Source organism: Polyodon spathula, chromosome 24, assembly GCF_017654505.1.
Source record: "Polyodon spathula isolate WHYD16114869_AA chromosome 24, ASM1765450v1, whole genome shotgun sequence".
NCBI classification, from domain to species: Eukaryota; Metazoa; Chordata; class Actinopteri; order Acipenseriformes; family Polyodontidae; genus Polyodon; species Polyodon spathula.
Window position 1 is genome coordinate 22,531,926 of NC_054557.1, and position 21,160 is coordinate 22,553,085.

The 21,160-nt window shown below is 40.5% G+C and overlaps 2 protein-coding genes across 3 annotated transcripts in view; both read left to right on the forward strand.

Annotated features, from left to right (window-relative positions):
• Positions 1-212: 212 nt before the first annotated feature.
• Positions 213-9,516, forward strand: LOC121299061 (histone H3-like centromeric protein A). Of its 2 annotated transcripts, none has more exons than XM_041226563.1 (5): positions 213-284; positions 3,333-3,503; positions 6,080-6,216; positions 8,149-8,223; positions 8,745-9,516. In XM_041226563.1, the coding sequence occupies exons 2-5, from the start codon at positions 3,368-3,370 to the stop codon at positions 8,877-8,879; spliced, it is 483 nt and encodes a 160-aa protein (XP_041082497.1). In that variant the 5' UTR covers positions 213-284; positions 3,333-3,367; the 3' UTR covers positions 8,880-9,516. The 2 variants fall into 2 exon arrangements, with proteins under 2 accessions (XP_041082497.1, XP_041082496.1); XM_041226562.1 differs by lacking the exon at positions 213-284 and adding an exon at positions 286-360.
• An 8,019-nt stretch (positions 9,517-17,535) lies between these two features.
• The window catches only part of LOC121298617 (LIM/homeobox protein Lhx9-like), a 9,826-nt gene continuing 6,201 nt past the window's right edge, over positions 17,536-21,160 (forward strand). The window contains exons 1-3 of the mRNA XM_041225741.1: positions 17,536-17,739; positions 18,617-18,810; positions 20,785-21,044. Of these exons, the coding sequence (XP_041081675.1) occupies positions 17,536-17,739; positions 18,617-18,810; positions 20,785-21,044 (658 nt within the window). The remainder of the gene's footprint in view (positions 17,740-18,616; positions 18,811-20,784; positions 21,045-21,160) is intronic.

The window sequence follows — 21,160 nt, forward strand, 5'->3', positions numbered from 1 at the left end:
CTTTTTTAAATCCTCTTTCCAAGCCGCCTCTTTTTTGTTTCAAATTCCGCCTTTTTCGTTTTCTGATTGGACGGTGCGCGGTCCGGCATCAGTCCCATTGGTTCTCTTTGCAAACTCTCGCCCAGCCTCACACGAACACAGTAGCGTTTCGACTCTGTAATTGGAGCACAAGTCTGCTAATCTTATTGTTCTCGTTGCTCATTCGTTGTTGGGGCGGCGGTTGGAGGCGCGCATTGTTTGAATTGGGCGGAACGCTTCTGCTGAAGTTGTGTTTTTATTTAAAAGTAAGTGAATATTTCTTGTTATTAATGAATGAACCGGAATGGTAAACATATTCCCCGGCGGGTAAACCTAGACAAGGTAAGGCTTTGTTTTTGAACTAATAGTAATAATTTCCAACACGTTTTAAAACTAAATAAGCGTAGAGAATGCACGCAGCACCCTCTCTAGCGAGTAAACCAGCGTCTCTCAATTGAAGTATTTACACAAGTCATAATAATTCAATACATAAATAGCGCAGAAAATAATTAGCTGTGTGTTATGAAACAAAGGAAAAAAAACACAGAAATGGTCACGCGAAATGCTATTTGTTTAGCATTAAATCAGAGATATCTGGTGAACGTAGGCTACAGTAAATTTAAATTCAAGCAGTGTGTTTATATATATATATATATATATATATATATATATATATATATATATATATATAATTACAAACAGTGCTGGTTTCATGGGTTTGACGTTGCTATTTATAAAACATGATATTTATTTATGTATATTTTGGGGGAAAAAAAGTTTGCCAAAAATAAACCATCATTTCATTTCTGTGTTTTACATCTTGACCGAGTTTGCTGGATATCATTTGTAGAGAATGACATGCGTGCAAACAGGCAAGTAAAACTGTCTGCAGCTTTACTGAAACTTAACTGTGGAAAAATGCAGTAAACTAAACACAGACACTTAAAGGAATTGTTGTCGTGTCAGACCTCGATGCATGTCGGATGATTGTCACACTGTTGGAACAAGTCCCATTGTGAAAGTGCACCACACACTCCATTCATATCTTCAGATGCTTTTCCGCAATTAAGTTGATTTAACACGGCGCAAGCAAGCCGATTTTAACAACTTAACTAGATGGAAATGAAAAGATCGCATATACCTCGTTGGAAGTAAGCCCGTCATTGCATAGCAGTTTTCATCCATTCCTAGCTTTACTGCAAGTTTAAAACACACCGAGCTTGCTAATTAGAAAATGGATCGGAAATTTCTTTAACCTGATCGGTCGATCAAGGACTTTTTAATCTCTGATAAAGGACATCTCTTGCAGACTGTTTAATCACTGTTCCAAATCAATCCGCTCAAATACCTAGAGTATTCGTGTATTTTACCACCTTTCTGCGCGATGAAAGAACATTTCGGTTCTTCACAGGCCCTCTGCGTGTTTGTCAATGTAGACAGCTCTGCTTCCTATCCATGTGTTTAAATTTAATATAGCAAATCAAGTGGGGGAAAAAAAACGAGACTAGTCTTTGCTGTCTGCGGCAATGTGGTCACCACAGTAGTAACTATCACCCTCGCCTTCAGCTCTGGACATTCAACACCAGCCAGGCCTCACCAGGATGAGATAAAGCCCCCTGGGTTATATTGCTTAATCAGACTTGTAAGAAAACTGTGTCATTTATTTTGAACAATTCTTAGACACGACACTAACCATCAAAAACAGCAATATCACTTCATCCAGCTACAGAAAACATACTGATAGCTAAACATGCCTACACATTTAGTGTCCATCCATATCGCACCAAGAAATCTGTCATTTACAGTCAAGATATTCATTACCACAGGAGCTGCTCTGAAAGTACTGACAGAAACACACCTTTGCAGCCGCTTTGACGCTTTCTTCCAGTGATATTCTCTGAAACAGTGAGTAATGTAATCACCAGGATACCAAGAGGGAAATGGTTGGAATACAAAGTAAAACCAGTGTGTAATAGTGTACCCTTAGTTGTACCAATCCGTCCCTATGACCTCTCTGCAAAATCGTCCGAGAAGTACACCCAATTTTAACTGAAGAGGTCGCCCTCTACAATGTTTTATTGGAATCAGCTCTCCTATCCTATAGACATTCTCTGCGGGATCTGACGGTTCTTGTTTAAAGGGCACTTTCAAGAACACAAGACAGGAGAACTTGAGAACAAAGGACTCAATAGGGTTACTGGTTTTCTACCTCATTAAAATGTATAATACGTGTGTGTGTTTTGAATTAATAGTAATAATTTCCAAGCGTTTTAATACTAATTAAGCATAGAGGAATGGAACGTACCACCGGATGGATGGATGATATTGCTGTTTTTGATGGTTAGTGTCGTGTATAAGAATTGTTTAATTTATTTTGAACAGTTTTGTTACAAGTCTGATTAAGCAATAGAACACAGAGGGCTTTATCGCCTGCCTTAAAATTAACATTTGAATAAACAAAATGTATTCAAAAGTTGTGCATGCTGATGTGCTGGGGAGGCCAAATCAAGACTGACCCTCAGAGCCAGCATTGCATGATAATATAAATATATGTTTATATAATGTTGATTTAATACAGATTTAAAGATAGAAGTAAAATGATGTCAATATATAGAACACTAATACATCATGTAAGAATAAATATAAACAATAACAAATGGTTGTCATGGTGTCAAAAACCTATAAATACCTCCAATGTTTTGATTCAAACACATGCTCCCTTGAGAAAGATATGTACAACATATCAAAACTTTGGGCAGATGGCTCTTTGAGCTTATATATATATATATATATATATATATATATATATATATATATATATATATATATATATATATATATATATATATATATACATAAACACAACAACAACAGAACTTTCAGAGATTCACCACTGGGTCATAACCTGTAAATTGTAACACAAATCTAATAGGGGGTGTTTTGCTGAAATTGCACTCTTATCTTCAGTGATCACCTAGTGGTGAAAGATGGTAGTGCAGTTATGCATATTTATATTCTGCAGTCAGAGAAAACAACTGATACCAAAATAAATGTTTACCTAGTTCATTCAGATCTTTTAAATGAATGCTCTTTTTTTTATAAATGTCAAATCTGGTTTTTCTGCCAACATTGAAATGGCTGCCGTTCTTGACTACAAAACATTTTTACCCATGACCTTCTGGTGTGATCCTGTTTAGGGAGTAGTCTTGTTTTGTAGAATGAGGTCCTGCGACAACGTTTTGAAAATGGAAGTATCGACCCTTTTGTTTGGAATGCCTGTTCCAACTGATGTTTGTTCCCTGTCTGTGTCTCAGAGTTCCTGTGCTGTGATTGGCTGGCCAAGGGAACGATGCGTCACGAGAAGTCGGAAGCCTCAAAGAAGCGCAAGGGGACCACCCCCCAGAGGAGGGACCGGTCACCCCCCAAGTCCCCCGCAAGGAGACCGCCGCCCCAAAAATCACCTGTGCGAAGAGTGAGCGGTCCCGGTGAGGCACAGTAATGAAATACGTACATAAATAAATAAAGACATCGTGCCACCTGACATGAACCAGCCCAATGAAAACTCAGTGGGTCATTTGCAGCCTATCAAATTTAGTGATGTATCTAACTAGTGGATTAAGCATCTTTAATCCACTGGATTGGATTAAAATGAGCACACCTGCTAATCCCCATTGCAGCGTACCAGAAGAGTATCGGCACAGGTGGATAATCTGCTCAATCGGACCATCCTGATTGCAACAGTGTACCATATCAGATTCATGATGGTCCTGTTTAAGTGGATTAACTTAGTATTGTGAAGGATAAGACTAACTTAGTTCTGCTTATGTTTTGCAGACGGCTACATTTTCCCCCTGAGGTGACTAGTACATCTGAAGACATTATTCTGTACATTTACATAATCTCTGCAAATGAGAAATTGCAGTGTCCAATGTGAAAAAAAACAACACAAAATAATAAACCAACATCCAAAATAGCATTATTGCATTAAAATGTTCAGTACAAAAAAATGCCTGAGTTACATGCTCTTGCAGTGTCTTAAATATATATATTTTTTAAATAGTCCAAAATATGATTTGTAGTGTAACAGGAAAGTGTAAATCAATCAGACTGCGGAGTCTGTATCGTGATCAGGAACCGCTGAACCCCACGCCTGCTTCATCTGAACCTTCATCAAAGATGATGCAAGCAATTGTCTGAATCAAAGCAAATACTTCTACTCTGCCTTCAGCTTTAACGAAATTAAAGATTGTAGTAAACTAACAGACCACAAGAAGGAATTATATTCTAGTGTCAAACTGAACAGGACTGGGGGACATGCAGCTACAGTTTTCAATCTCGTTTTGTTTTTGCTCCCCGACTCTAATACAGGCTCTGTATTCCAGATCCCCAGAAGGACGAATCTCACTGTGAATTACATATTCTTAGATTTCTGTCTCTTCTGGGAGTCTTGAAAATAGATGCTGTAACAGAGGTGTGTTGTGTTACTGTGTGGGTATCTGCTGAGAGACAAAGAGGGTTTGATGTTGAAACGCTGCTCGGCTGTCCAGGTTTTATTTACAATCCACAAGGGTTGCAAGGTTATTCAGGGTATTGTAATTTGACTCCTAAAAAGTGCTTTATATTTAAGTTGTTTTATAAGCAAGGCTATAAAAAATACTGAAGCTACTACAAATAAACAATATTTTCCCCTGTGCAATAAATAAATATATATCAAAGCCTTTTCCAAAGCACAAAGATATGTTTTCGTCCTTTACACTTTTGTTATCTTTGTGATTGGTCATCGGGTAGATGACTGCTTTAGTCTGGACTTTTCTGCCCCTTGGCAAAAGAAGCATTGTTAATTAGCTTTACGTAGCATCTATCATGGGTACCCACCAAAGAGAAAAAGTCATGTTTTAACCAAAATATGTATTAAATTTCGCATAGCTGTGTTCTAGCTGTGTGCTGCCAACAACACCAGGCTTGAGCGTGTAGAGCTGAAGTAAAATCTCTTAAACTTAATTCATTGAGCAATATTTGTTTTAGACAAAAACATGAAAAAAAAAACAGCTGGTTCCACGATTTTGTTCAAAAAGACAAATTGCGGGGCTAACATCAGCTTGTTGTACACTGCAGTTATACTTTTTTTTATACGTAGTCTACCTTGATCTATCTAATCTCTCTTCCTGTTTCAGACAGTACTTGGTCCTTGCTGCTGTGTAAACTGTGTGTGTGTGTGTGTTTCAGACAGTGCTCAGTCCTTGCTGCTGTGTAAACTGTGTGTGTGTGTCTTTCAGACAGTGCTTGGTCTTTGCTCCTATGTAAACTCTTGTGTGTGTGTTTCAGGCAGCGCTTGGTCTGTGCTGCTGTGTAAACTCTGTGTGTGTTTCAGGTAATGCTCGGTCCTTGCTCCTGTATAAACTCTGTGTGTGTTTTAGGTAGTGCTCGGTCCTTGTTCCTGTATAAACTCTGTGTGTGTTTCAGGTAGTGCTCGGTCCTTGCTCCTGTATAAACTCTGTGTGTGTTTCAGGTAGTGCTCGGTCCTTGCTCCTGTATAAACTCTGTGTGTGTTTCAGGTAGTGCTCGGTCCTTGCTCCTGTATAAACTCTGTGTGTGTTTCAGGTAGTGCTCGGTCCTTGCTCCTGTATAAACTCTGTGTGTGTTTCAGGTAGTGCTCGGTCCTTGCTCCTGTATAAACTCTGTGTGTGTTTCAGGTAGTGCTCGGTCCTTGCTCCTGTATAAACTCTGTGTGTGTTTCAGGTAGTGCTCGGTCCTTGCTCCTGTATAAACTCTGTGTGTGTTTCAGGTAGTGCTCGGTCCTTGCTCCTGTATAAACTCTGTGTGTGTTTCAGGTAGTGCTCGGTCCTTGCTCCTGTATAAACTCTGTGTGTGTTTCAGGTAATGCTCGGTCCTTGCTCCTGTATAAACTCTGTGTGTGTTTTAGGTAGTGCTCGGTCCTTGTTCCTGTATAAACTCTGTGTGTGTTTCAGGTAGTGCTCGGTCCTTGCTCCTGTATAAACTCTGTGTGTGTTTCAGGTAGTGCTCGGTCCTTGCTCCTGTATAAACTCTGTGTGTGTTTCAGGCAGCGCTCCTTCCTCGGCGGGCCAAAGCCCTCGTAAGAGGAAGCGGTTCCGGCCCGGCACTCGAGCTCTGATGGAGATCCGGAAATACCAGAAATCCACGGAGCTGCTGATCCGCAAAGCCCCCTTCTCCAGACTGGTGAGTGAGGGGGCAGGGGAATTTTGTTTAAAATTCTTAGGTTAGCTAGTTTACCCTTCATTGTAATGCTCCACTTTTCCTGTTAGTCTCTGTACCATTCAGTTACTGGGGGACTGCTTTTCCTAATCAACTGTGCCAACCAGGGGCACCTAACTGGGTTTAATAGTGGAGGGGGGGGGGCAAAGGTAAAGAAGAACTGTTGAGCAAGCCAGGCGAATATATATTTGCTAAGAATCTCTGGGAAATCCCGTTTCTACTGTTCAGTCTTTTTCAAGTTACTGCTTTTGTAACAGTAAACCCACAAAATTGGACTGGTGTTTCAGCATAAAATATAGAATATTTACTAACTGAGCATTTATTAAGTAGAAAACAAGTAGCAACAAATGGCAGAACCAGTTCCAGTTGCATATCCGTACAGTTCCAGCATGCAGCTTATAAAAAGGATGTGCAAAACAAACAATAGCATGCACAACATGTTATAATATGGCTTGTTTATTGACAGATATATTGACATATGTATGTTAACAGTTAAACCATTCCTTGCTTGGTTTTGTTTTCAATGGAGTGCTGAATGCTAGAGAATGTTTTTCATGTTTTGTCATCCGACAATGCTGAGCTCAATTATCACCGCGAAACCAGCTGCTACAAGACTCGGAAAGCAAACACTGTATTGAACGACAGTGCCTGGTGCTGGTAGGATAGGTTGGAGCAATAAGCACCCGCCCTCGCATTGCAATGCTTAGTGCTAATTGGTTGAAACGCTAAATTCCAGCCCTCGGACAGCTGATTCATGACAATATTGCAGGCAGTGCAGAGCAACCATGCACTGCTCATACGTTAACAGGAGTACAGTTGTGTTCACCACACTCGCAGCACTCCCACTTCCCTTAGGCACCAAAATAAATACATAAAAATTGATGCGCCAAGTATGTGAAATTTACCTGCCATAATAAATAAATAATGAATGAAAAAAGTGGAGGGGCAAAATGTATAAGTACATCCGTCCGTCCCCCACATTCAAAGTTTGGGGGGGTAGTGTGTGCCCCATGAGTTAGGCGTCTATGTTGTCAACGATATTTTGTGGAAAAAAAATAAATAAATAAATAAATAATAATAATCCCCTGAATGACCACCAGGAGGCATCTCTAATTATGGAACATACTTGGTGTTCCGCATTTCCGGTTTATTCAGAATTTTACTGAAAAATTACAGGATTTTTTACTGGACGTTGGTTTTTACTGGTTTATACGTTCATAGTCCCCTGAATTTTACTGATTTTTCAATTTAAAACTATTTTGTACCGATTTTATCCCTATTTTAATATCTAAAATAAACTTAAAAGATAAACGAAAACGCGGAACACGGCTCTCATCCCCAAGGCGATTCTGTGACTTTGAGAAGTTTATTCAGTATTGTATCCTGTCAATATAAATCAATAAATAAATTGTTCTTTATTACACACACACACATCTTTCAGAGGTTTAAACAATCCTAAGAATTATGTGCATAAGAATGTAAGTCCTAAATGATGCCTTGTAACTGATAAGTCCCCATTTGAACCTATTAATTGCTACACTTATAATATCACTGAGAATTTAGATGTCACGCTCTGCATGTGAATGACGAAGCATTTGAAACGTTTAACCAAAACAGGTTCTATAGAAACAGATTAAGTGTGTTTTAATAGCATGGATTTATCTGGTTTCAATTTAGATAGAATTAGTTATTTGTTTAAGCATTGGGTGGCTTTTTCTAATCAAGATGAGAGTGAACTTTCTCTTGCACTATTTGTGTAATAGACTCCTCGACACAGCAAAAAATTAAATTCTCTCAACTTATCAGAGGGAGCCACCCAACACTGAAACACACAGGAGCAGTGAGGTGCTGTTGGTGTGCCCAGGCAGTGGTGTCAGTGTGTGTGTCTCTTGACAGGTGCGGGAGGTGTGTCAGAGTGTGTCCTCGCAGGATCTCAAGTGGCAGAGCCTGGCGCTCCTCGCCCTGCAGGAGGTGAGAGGCAGGGGTCTGGATGAATTTGTTTTGTTTTTTGTCAGACAGGTTAATATTGGTTATGCTCTGATGTTAGCTACCACAGACAACGTAATATAGGGTATGCACTATGCAGGCCAAATGTAGGTGTTGGTGTTTTCATAATGGGTGTACTGTGTAGACAATTCATGTAATGTTCAGTATTCAGTCTTTTCTATAAATAAGCAGTAAAATGCTGTGTGTCTTGTACACAAGTACATGTTGCAGTCATTTATAAAGAGTGACGGAGGACTTCCTGTGACAGCTTCCTAATTGGTTAGGACAGTAAAGGGAAAGGAACACACCCCTAGCATCAGTCAGGCCATTCGGTTTACTTCAGCTGAGTGAAGTTGTGGAGGTATCTTTAATAGGGTCAGATATGTTTTCTTTTCTATCTATCTCTGTTTATACAATAAACTTTTGTTTTAAGATTTTTTTTTATAGTTTATTGGCAGTCTTACAACTTTTTTTAAAACAAATTTTGTGATTGTCCCTCTGCACAGGCAGCCGAGGCGTTCCTGGTGCGCCTGTTTGAAGACTCGTACATGTGCTCCATACACGCCAAGAGGGTGACGCTGTACGCTAAGGACCTGCAGCTAGCCAGGAGGATCAGGGGGATCCACCATGGGCTGGGCTGAGACACAACCCTCTGCCTTGCGCTGCGAAGCAACCTGATGTCACACCTTTGTAAGCAATTTCACTGCGAGCAGCTCATCCATAACTGTCATTAAACACTCGCACCTGAAAGAGGCTTCACAAATTCAATAGAGCTGCACAGATCTACGATTCAATCAAGCTCTCCACAGATGAGGGTCATCGGTGTTGATTGGGCTGATTTGCCATTCGGAATGAAATGAGTGAAGAGGCTTGGGTTTGTGTGGATCACTGCTCTCCACAAAGTAAGAAAAGCAGCGATCCACACAAAACCAAGCAGCAATTTCTTCACTTGTTTCACTTTGAATGACAAATCAGCCCAATCAACACTGATGAACCTCACCCGATTTCTCTGGAGAGCTCAATTCCACTAATAAAATAATTGGTTTGTGCAGCGCTAAAATTCAGTGACAGGCGTATCAACTGGAGGTTGAGAGAGATTTCCAGCCGACAAGTTTGTAATTGAATTTAAGAAGTTCCTTTTCCTTCATTTGAATAGTTTTGAATCTGAATTTGACTATTCTTGTGAAAAATGCTTACATGTCCCCTGTACAATTATGTGCTTGAAGTTGTCTGGTTTTACAAGGTCTGTACCTTCAAATGTAATTTACTTGTCTTTTAAAAAAAAAAAAAATATATATATATATATATATATATATATATATATATATATATATATATATATATATATATATATGTATATATTTCATCCCTTTCTATGGTGTTTGCATTCATTCTGATGCTCCTCCAATATTGCTTTTTTATAATTGTATTCAAAGTCTGCCTCTACCTGGCTTTGCGCTTGACTGCAGAATCAATGCCAGGCACTGTACAGCCTTCCTCATTCCATTCAAATCATGTGACTGCATACTCTACATGTAAACAGAGAGTAAATAGGTAGAATAGGGTTAAAAAGTCAGTCAAATGATTTGAATGGAATGAGGAAGGCTGTTCAGTGCCTGGCGCTTATGGTTCTCCAGGCAAGCTCAAAGGCAGATGATGATGATGATGATAATAAGAAGAGCTCAATATTGGAGTAACAGAACCTAGAGCCTCCAGAATGATTGTAAACACCACCAAACTTTGATGTGTGTGTGTGTGTATATATTATAGATTAAGCTGTGTACTCTTTAAAATGAGATGCAGAACAGTGCTGTTTTTAATAATGGTGTACTCTGTCTTCCTGCTGTCTTGATCTATGGCAGTACTGCAAGTCTGTTTTGTAGCAACCCTCAAAGACACTTCATTTCAATGACAAGCGTTTTGAAATCTTCAATCAAATTGAGGTGTAATTAGCCACCAACTTAATGAAATAGCTGAAAGATAATAATCAATGCATTGAGGACACTTATTCAGAGCAATGCGTTACTCTTTCAATACTACTGAAAGCATGAATGTGCATATTCATACAAAGGAATGCGATATGTATGCATTAAGAAAACTTATTAAACCGTGACCAGACAAAAACAAACTGACAACATGCATGTGCTGGTAATATAATATACACATAATCCTTAAATTATTTTTAATTGAACCGCTCGCAAAATTAAAAGCTATGTCAAGCAGTAATGGTTGATACACCTATACCTCTAGTCAAAACATTTCACGTTGAATTCATATGCTTCAAGTGTGCCGTCACCTAGAATTTGAGGATTGACAATTTAAAAATATATATGAACATAATTTAGATATTTTATTTAACATCTTGTAATCAAAGAAACTACAAAATATCAAAAATCTATCGGGAAACCATAATAGTAGTACAGTATTCTGTGTTAGATTTTGAAATATCACTTTTTTTTTCAGTTTGTCAGTTTTTAGGTAAGGATATGAGAGAACTGCAAAGCGATATGTAATTTAATGTTAAAGAGCATTATTCAGTAGGTTTCATTTGACTTTACGAAGCAAAATTTAGTTAATTCCTTAGGGTGATGCAAAAAATTTGGCCATAGCTATAGACACGTGTAAGTAATTGTTATAGATGTGGGGTGTTTTTGAAGTCTGCAGCTGCTTTTGTGGATCCTCGATGGCTATTCAAAGGAGCTGGAAACTGGTATAAAAATATCAGTCTTAACTGATTAATTCTTCCTTTTCATAAGGGAGAGGGATATTCTTAGAATCAGGGGTTATAATGAATTCAGAGGTAAATTGATTAACTGAAGCTTATAATTAGTAAGACTGTCTATGTAGTTATGGTAGGAACTGAATTCTGAATGACTCAAATAGCAATCCAATCAAACACAGCTGTTTTATTATTGTTTTATAAACTCAACTGACACAAGGAGGCAGACCGTCCAAGGAAGAGACAGTGAGTCATGTTTTTTTAAAATAATAAATATATTTTACGTGTTGTGCATCTTTTTAATGTAATGTACTTTTTTAATGATTCTTTATTTAGATTTATTTTTTTGCAAATGAATAAAGAATATTTAATTTCTCTCTTGCAGTAGATTGTTTTGCTACACTGGGGTTGGAAACCAAGTATTTTTGTCAAGATCTGCCTCTCCGTGCTTGTCTCTTTCTCTCTAAGGTCTCATTTAGAATGCATTGGGGTCTGAAGACCTGTGATATAATTAGCAATTAGCTGTCTGTCTCTGTGTATGAGAGGGTGCAACTGGACTTGAAGCTTGTCTGGACCCCTCCCCTCCATGTAGAATAATTACTCAATCTTGAGGTGTGATCCCCTCCCCCTTGTCCCAAGGGTCTGATTAGTGTTAAAACAATGAACAGTGAACCCCTTCTTTATTCCCCTGTCTGCCAGAGCAGCTCATGTTGGGATCTGCTCAAAGAAGCAGATAGAAGTCACCACTGTTCTTTGTATTGCACTAAAACAAACCTGCAGCGGTGACTGATCCAAAATCCTGGTATGGAAGCAAGACCAACTACACAGCAGTTTCGCCCATTCAGTGAGCAAGGGGTCTCAGTAGGATGAAACGGGCAATAACTGCCCCACCACCTCAGTCTTTCTGGTTCAAGGCTGGTGGCACCATCATTTTGCAACTGTAAAATATTTTCAAATGACTTGGTGAAATCACAAGAAAAGGTAGCTTGCTTTTAAAAAAAATAAAAATAATTATGCAGACATTCAAAGGACATGGGTGGGGATATTTGCAGAACTTGTCTGTTGCTACAAGTTTTTTCTGTGCTTGAATCCCATGCAGACCCACTTGTGCATCATAATCAGTGTGTTATCTTTTACAAAATATATTATTATTATTGCCATTGTCCCCTTATATTTAATGGTGTAGACTAAAATGTCTTTAGGAAAGTAACACTAGTTTTGTTTTTTCTGGTGGACACTATACCTGATCTAACCTGTATTACGTGTTGTCTGGCAGGCAACTAGAACGGACAAGCAGTTCCTGAACTCTGTCAATGTTTACTGTCGGTGTGTATCATCCTAAATTATATACTGAGCACCAAAGACAGGCATCGCTATTATAACATGTTTATTTTTGGAAACAAAGATATATAATCGATGGACATTCGTTTTGTTTTCTTTTTAGTCATCCTTGATCATGACACGCTTGAGTGACTATGACTGAAGCATATGCACTTAATCACCTAATTAGTGAGACAGTTGATTGGACACTGGATCTGGAGTGATTTCAGCTGTTGAATTGCAAGATTGAATAAAAGCAATTAAGAAAATCACAGAAAAACACCAATATGACACGTCTGTCAAGAAAGCAGTGCCTTCGTGCAATCAGCATGTTGGAGGCTTGACTAGGGTAGCGTGTTGTGGCTCGCCATCTTGGGTGCTCACAGCCAGCAATTTCAAACCTGATGAGACGGTATAACCAGACACTGTCAATGACAGCCTACCAACTGGGAGACCACTGAACAGGCAGATGCTTATCTAGGCACTACAAAGAGAAATTTTTCGATCACATCTGGTGAATTTTATCCAAATATAAGTGATATGTTTATTTTGATGCTCAGTATACTAAAACTAATCTGAAGACTTGAAAAGGACTGAGTGGAAATCTGTGTACGTGTGTGTGTGTGTGTCTGCCTTTCTGTTTGAGTGAATATCTGTCAGTCTGAGAGTAACTGTTTCTGTCTATCTTTGTAATTGTGTGTTTGATTTTTAGTCTGAGGGATTGCATGTCTGTATTAGTCTGCAAGGGATGGTGTGTATATTGGTCTGTGTGAATGATATTGTGTGTGTGTGGAGGAGGTGTACAGACAGTGAACTTGATTGCACTGTAAAGAACTCTATACATAATTATTCCCTGGGGTTTGAGGTCTGGGACGGTGTGAAAAAAACAGGTGACTCCTACAAGCACAAAACAAGCTTTTCACCTGGGGCCAATTATCTTTTCTGCCAAGTCACATTTCTCTCGAATCTCTCTTTCAAATTCAGAATGGGCTTCATTGGTATGACAAGTCTGTGTCTATCTATTGATCTATACATCTATCAAACATGTATACAAAAATCCCAGTTTGACCAGAGCAGATGTGTTGAATGTACTGACAGGCCTCTACTCTGCACTTGTACAGTGGAGGATGAAGTGTGTCTCTGATTCAGTCTCTCCACTTTATGTTTTCTTCAGTGGAGGATGAACTGTGTCTCTTTTTTCAGTCTCTCCACTTTGTGTTTTGTTTAGTGGAGGATGAAGTGTATCTTGTCCAGTCTCTCTACTGTCTGTGTGTTTTGTCCAGTGGAGGATGAAATGTCTCTTGTTCAGTCTCTACTGTCTGTCGCACTGTTTACAAAGTCCAGCCTTCTGGGCTTCCAAGCTCCATTGCACTAAAATATGATTCCTGTCGGTCTTGGTTCCTGCATTTTACTGCAGACAGCATTCACGGGTCAACCTTCTGGGACCCTGAACTTCAGCCTCAATGAGACCTTGTTGGCTTTCCAGTTAGTTTACATACCCCAAAGTTGGGTGTAGCTGCAGCATGTGTGTCTGTGTATGTACATATCTGTATATTTCAGTCTGTGTGTATATCAGTATATACACACAATATCTGTCTCTGTGTGTTTCACTGTGTTTCTATGTGTCCGTGTGTGTAAATCCTGCTCATTAATTTCCCATATATTTTTAATTGGTCCCTGCGCAGTCAATTATTTTACTGTAGGAAGACAGGATCTCATTATCTAGCAAAGAGAAACCACAGCGGAATAGACACGAGCCCTCCCCCAATCAAACCCCCCCCTCAAATTGGCTGCACCTCTCCTGCACCTCCCTTCCTCTCCCCTCACAAGCAGATCAAACAGGTGAGACACAAACACACCTGCACTCAGAGAAGAAGAAAGAGAGAGAGAGAAAGGCTTCTTCAGACTGGACTCCTGACTTGCCTCCTACAGAAACTCATTCAAGGTAAGGCAGTTTCTCTTCAGAGATGATTTCCAACATACTAACCATTCCAGCGCTGTACCAACACCATTCACATAGTGCTCTTCATGTAACCTGTACCGTAGCTGTTCCATTCTGGAGTTACCATCTCAGAGAGTTAGATCTCAGAGGGGTAGGAAATAAGACTCCCATTGCATAGCTCCTTGATCCATTCCTGGTTTTACTATGAGCTTAAAAAGACACACCTGAGCTTGTTACCTATACATTGGTTAATCAAGCTTGTAGTAAAACTGCTGTGCAATAGGCATCTCACTGTATATAAGGACCATGGCAAGCTTTTTAAGAGAGTTTTGAAATCAATACGTTGCTTCAATGTGATGCTAAATCTGGGGATATATGGCAGGTAGGCAGACTTGTGCATTTAGAAACTTCTTTAAAATAGACACTGATGTTTGAGTGACACTCGACTTTTTAACAGAATGCTATTGTTTCAGCAATGACTCCCACTTCATAAAAACAAAGAATTTTAGGAAAAATCTTTTGTAGCAAAAGTTTTGCTTTTGTGGATGAGGAAAAAAGTTACAAGAAATAGATGTCTACAATTATTTCAGCAATTTCTTTTGCAAAACTCCAAATGGGTTTGGTACGAAATGGTGGTTTTTATAAAATGTTTTTTTTCAAATATCCTTATAGTTTGGGAAGCGATTTAATTTATAAGTTATTATATTTAGTGCACTGGAGTAAAAAATGTACCTCTGTCTCCACCTGATTGAGCTGACTGATCACACAGCCTGTGCTCTTTGGGCAGCCATGTTTCGATGGCCAGGCTGTGCTAACTGAGTCTGTACTTCGTTAAGGTCTGTCTCTTTTTACTGTCTTTCACCCTGGTCAGGTATTCAGCCAGGGTCTTTTTATGGCCTGATAGCATTCCAGTTTGCTTTGTGTGTTTGTGTGTGTGTCCCAGTGAATAAGGTATTCTTGTTTATTTTGTGTATAATTTGGTTGACTCTGATTGCATGTGTTAGAGTGGAGCTGTTCTGAAGCTGGCTGGTGTTAGTGTGGGTTAGTGCAGTGAGCTTCAGGACACAGCTGGCTGAGGAGACTCTTCTCTGGGTTCTGCTCTTGGCATTGCAGGGCTTTATGATGGTAAGAGTTTGGGTTGCTGTCTTCTAAAATGTAATTACTATTTTTTTTGGAATATTAATCAATATGGGTATTGGCCTAATTCAGGTCTGCATGCGTTGTTTGGAGTTTTCCTTTGTATTTGCAGGATACTTTTGCAGAAAGTATCCAGGGCTTCTGTTGTGTGTTTGTCGCGTTTGGTATAACCCTGCCCTGCTCACTTCACTGCCATATTTTAATTGGGAGATTTATATGAAATTTACTCTTAGCAGCATAAAATGCCTTGCATGCTCTTTCTTTTGGTGCATTCACTGCCAGTTTGAATCTCCCTGACGCGTTGATTTTTAGGTTTAGATAGGTGTGGTTTGCATAGTGTTCTGAAGTGTTTTTGCCAAGGGTAAAGTGGGACTTATTTCCCTGAGATCTGTCTTTTTTCTGAACTATCATGACTCTGATCTTGTCCAGGTTTACTGCCAGGGCCCAGGTGTGACAGTACTGCTCTAGCAGTGCCAGGCTCTGCTGCAGCCCCTGTTCTGTGGGTGACAGCAGGAGCAGGTCATAGAGTAGAGAAGGAATTTAATTTCAGAGGCCAGGGAGTGCAGACCACTCCAGCACTGCGGCCAGCATGTTGAACAGTGTTGGACGCAGACCGTAGCCCTGTCTCACTCCACACCCTTGTGAGAAAAATTCTGTTCTTTTATTTCTAATCTTAACACCACATTTATTTTCTGTCTACATAGATTTAATGACATCACACACTTTACCCCCTACACCACTTGAAGAGGTTTGTAAAATAACCCTTCGTGCCAGATTAAATCAAAAGCTTTTTGAAACCTATAAAGCAGGCAAATATTTTTACTTTATTTTGGTTTACGTGTTTGTCTATTAGGGTGTAAATATGGTCAGAGGTTCAGTGGTTTGGTAGGATGCCAATTAGACTCTTACTCAGGACACTGCTTGGTAAGGAAAGCCAGTATTCAGGCATTAATGATACTGCAGAACATCTTCCCCAGATTACTGGTCCCACAGATACCTTGGTAGTTATTAGGGTCGAATTTGTCTCTATTTTTGTAAATAGGGGTAATTAGTCTTTGACTCCAGATGTCAGGGAAATAACCTACCTTTAGAATGATATTAAGGAGTTTGAGCAGGGCCTCCTGCAGCTTGGGGTGGCTGTGTTTCAGCATTTCATTGGAGACGCTATCTGCCCCGCTGGCTTTCCGAGTCTGGAGGGCCTGCAGCTCCTCCTTCAGCTCCTGCTCAGTGATCGGGGAGTCCCGGGGGTTCGGATTGTCTTTAATTGACAGTTCCATTTGTTTTAGTTTTTCACAGATATTGTTTTGGTCTAATATTTGTTCACTTTGTGGTATTGTTTTATACAGTTTTTCAAAATGCTCTTTCGATATGTTTCCATTTTCCCAGAATGGGTTTGAGTTAACTCCTTGATTTCAGTCAGTTGTTTATTGATGTGGTTCTTTATTTAAAGTCTCCCAGTAACTGAGGTGGAAATCTTGGTTGTCTGGTTGTCCGTGTTTCTGATTTGATAATTGTCAAAGTTGTTTTCTTATATTCTTACAATCTTTGTCAAACAAATTGTCTTCTTTCAATTTTTTCTTTTTGTGTTCCTCCTTATTTTTTAATTCAATTTTAAAGCTGTCTGTTTAAATATATTATTCAGACTGTGTAAAGCCAGATTACTCCTTCTTTACTGTGTGGGTATGGGGTGACCAGAAAGGTGTTTCTTAATGACTGGATTTCTCGGTTTCTGATTGCTTTCTGGTATTCTTCTGCACTGTGTGGAGCCCCTCTGTATGAATAGTTGAGGTTGTACAGCTTGCTGGGCTGTGTCTGCATGGTGCTGCTTTGCTCTGTTCTTTTAAGGAACACAGTGGTTTTTCTGTGATCTGACAGAGGGGATTGAGGCCTGACAGTGAAGGCACGAATACAGGAGGGGTCCAAGTCAGTAAGGGTGTAATCTGCTGCACTGTTACCAAAAGCCGAGCTGTAGGTGTGTCTTCCCAAAGTGTCCCCTCAGATCCGACCATTAACAATGTACAGGCCCAGCTGCAGTACTTGCCTCTCATTTTAATTTGTCTCCCTGTGTGCTGGTAAAGTCAGGCTGAGTACCTTTCCTGGCGTTCAGATCTCCACAAATCAGCACATTCTCTCTTTCTCTCTCTCTCTCTCTCTCTCTTTCTTTGTCCTTTGACTCAGCATGACAGAGGGCGGCAGTTTCACGGCGATGCTTCTACAAGGATTTGGAGGAGACCCCCTATCTGAGACACCACCTCCCCAGAGCAGAGGAGCTTTCAAACAGATACAGGGACACAGTGTGAGTACAGAGTCCAGCCCCACTGCACAGATACAGGGACACAGTGTGAGTACAGAGCCCAGCCTCACTGGCTCTGACGCTCCTGCGGTGGGGGGTGGGAAATAGTCAGGGACTCCTCCTCATTGCGCAACAGCGAACCCTACTGGCCAGACACCGAGCACATTCAGAGTGGATGAGAGGCAGGGCTGGGCTCTGTTCTCTGGAATTGGTAGCCCCGCCTACCTCTGCTCGGGATTGCTCAGCGTAAAAGCGATTCTGGCTTTAGGCTTGTGAGATCGGAGAAGTCCTGTGCTGTGTGGGAACTCGCCGAGGCGAAGAGATAAAAAAAAAACATAATTGGACATTCCAAACTGGTCACTCTAAATTTAAAAAAATAAATAATAGAATGTGTTTAAAGGTTCATTCTAAATGCAGAATTATAACTAGGCTTGCAATTCATTTTTCTGGGTCTCCTAGAATATCATAATCACTGAGAACCGTACCTGCCTGGGTTCTTCAGTGGAACACAACGACACAAGGTTCACCACTGTCAGGATAGGAGTTGTTTCTGACTCGCTGCCAGTCAGGAGCAAAGAATACATTATAAATGACTACATCATCTTTCAAAACAGAACCCCAGTTGGCTCAAAAGCAAATACTCTGAAACGGGAGAGATTTATACAGTATCCTGTGAGACCCTGAAAATTAAAATGAACACCCTTTACAATTGGCTGCTTTCACACGACCTCAATCATCACTAATCTTGGACTACCTAATGTTAGGTAAGGCAGGGATGGAAATAAGACTCCGATTACATAGCAGTTTGATCCACTCCTGGTTTTACTGTGATTTTAATAAGACACACCTGAGCTTGTGAGTGAGTTTGTCTATATTTGTGTCTCAGTGTGTGTCAATGCATGTGTGCCTCGCTGTGTGTGTGTGTGTTTTTCTGTTCTGGACTGACCCTGTGCTCCATGTGTTGCAGGAGGTGCTGGGGGAGAGGTGTGTGATTTGTGCAGGATGTGGGGGGCGTGTTTATGACAGGTACTTCCTGCTGGCAGTGGACAGGCCGTGGCATGCAGGGTGTCTGCGCTGCAGCCTGTGCCAGCGCTCCCTCGATGCCCAGCTCACCTGCTTCTCAAAGGATGGTGCCATCTACTGCAAGGAGGACTACTACAGGTAAACCCAGGGAGACTCAGATCCTCTCTTTATCAAAAACAGTGTTTTAGCTTGAGATGGTTTGACACCGTTTGTGTTTTCTTTGTGTTTGACTCTGTTTGACTGTATTTTCACTCTTTGTTTGACTCTCTATTTGACTGTATTTTCACTCTTTGTTACACACTGTTTGTATTTTCACTTTTTGTTTGACTCTGTGTTTGACTCTGTGTTTCTCTGTGTTTGACTCTGTTTCTCTGTTTGACTCTGTTTCTCTGTGTTTGACTGTGTTTGACTCTGTGTTTGTGTTTGACTGTGTTGCTCTGTGTTTGACTCTGTTTGACTGTATTTTCACTCTTTGTTTGACTCTCTATTTGACTTTACACACTGTGTTTGATTTTCACTCTTTGTTTTACTTTGTGTTCGGCTGTATTTTCACTCTGACAAAGAGACACAAACTGTGTTTGAAAGAGACAAACTGTGTTTGACTCTGAGTTTCAAACTGTTGACTCTGTGTTCAACAATCTGTGTTTGACTCTGTGTTTCTGTGTTTGACACTGTGTTTGACTCTGTTTTGTGTTTGACTCTGTTTGACTCTGTGTGACACATTGTGTCTGACTCTGTGACTGACTCTGTTTTTGACTCTGTGTTTTGTGTGTTTGACTCTGTTTGACTTTGTGTTTCTACCTGTGTTTTCTCTGTGTTTGACTCAAGAGACACAACTGAGACACACTGTGTTTGACTCTGTGTTGAGACTCTGTGTTTTGACTCTGTTTGACTCTGTGTTTGACACTGTGTTTGAGACTGTGTTTTGACACTGAGTTTGACTCTGTGTTTCCACAAACTGAGACCTGTGTTGAGACACAAACTGAGACTCTGTGTTTGACTCTGACACACTGTGAGTTTGACAAACTGAGACAAAGAGACACACTGAGACACAAAACTCTGAGACTAACAAAGTGTTTGAGACAACTGAGACACAAACTGACACAACCTGGGACACAAAGAGACACAAACTGGGACACAAAGAGACACAAACCTGACACAATCCTGAGTTTGACAAACTGTGACACAAACTGACACAAACTTTGACAAACTGAGCCAAACTGAGACACTGTGTTTTGACTGTTTCTGTGTTTGACTCTGTGTTTCTCTGTGTTTGACTCTGTTTCTCTGTGTTTGACTCTGTTTCTCTGTGTTTGACTGTGTTTCTCTGTGTGACTCTGTTTCTCTGTGTTTGACTGTGTTTGACTCTGTGTTGCTCTGTGTTTGACTCTGTGTCTGTGTTTGACTCTGTTTCTCTGTGTTTGACTCTGTTTCTCTGTGTTTGACTGTGTTTGACTCTGTGTTTGACTGTGTTTGACTCTGTTTCTCTGTGTTTGACTGTGTTTCTCTGTGTTTGACTCTGTTTGTGTTCTGTTTCTCTGTGTTTCTGTGTTTGACTCTGTGTTTCTCTGTGTTTCTCTGTGTGTTTGACTGTGTTTCTCTGTTTGACTCTGTGTTTCTCTGTGTTTCTCTGTGTGTCTGTGACTGTGTTTGACTCTGTGTTTCTCTGTGTTTGACTGTGTTGCTCTGTGTTTGACTCTGTTTCTCTGTTTGACTCTGTTTCTCTGTGTTTGACTGTGTTTGACTCTGTGTTTGTGTTTGACTGTGTTTCTCTGTGTTTGACTCTGTTTCTCTGTTTGACTCTGTTTCTCTGTGTTTGACTGTGTTTGACTCTGTGTTTGTGTTTGACTGTGTTGCTCTGTGTTTGACTCTGTTTCTCTGTGTTTTCTGTGTTTGACTGTGTTTGACTCTGTGTTTGTGTTTGACTGTGTTGCTCTGTGTTTGACTCTGTTTCTCTGTGTTTCTCTGTGTTTGACTGTGTTTCTCTCTGTTTCTCTGTGTTTCTCTGTTTGACTGTGTTTCTCTGTTTGACTCTGTGTTTCTCTCTGTTTGACTGTATGTTCACTGTGTGTCTGTGTATCTCTGTGTTTCACTCTGTTTCTCTCTCTGCAGCCGGTTCTGTGTGCAGTGCTGTGCTCGCTGTGGGCTCGGGGTCTCCGCCTCCTCTTTGGTGATGCGCGCACGGGACTATGTGTTTCACCTGCGCTGCTTCACCTGCCTGCCCTGCGGAGCCGTGCTGCGACCCGGCGACCTCTTCACCATGAGGGGTCATGACCTATACTGCCAGAGACACTCCACCCATGAACACACCCCAAAACCACGCCTCCGCAAGCGCCGGACCACGACCACTGAGAGAGAAAGAAACACGGCAGGTATTGAGGACTGGGAGTGTGTGAGAGAGAAGGAGGGAGAGACACGCCAGATACTGAGGACTGGGAGAGTGTGTGAGAAAGAGAGAGGAAGGAGGAGGAGAGACACAACAGATATT

Excerpts from the sequence above, each read along its gene's own strand:
- LOC121299061 (XM_041226563.1), top strand. The coding sequence starts at position 3,368 with ATGCGTCACGAGAAGTCGGAAGCCTCAAAGAAGCGCAAGGGGACCACC. Across the intron at positions 6,217-8,148 it reads AAGCCCCCTTCTCCAGACTG|GTGCGGGAGGTGTGTCAGAG; the intron begins GTGAGTGAGGGG and ends GTCTCTTGACAG. Across the intron at positions 8,224-8,744 it reads CGCTCCTCGCCCTGCAGGAG|GCAGCCGAGGCGTTCCTGGT; the intron begins GTGAGAGGCAGG and ends CCCTCTGCACAG.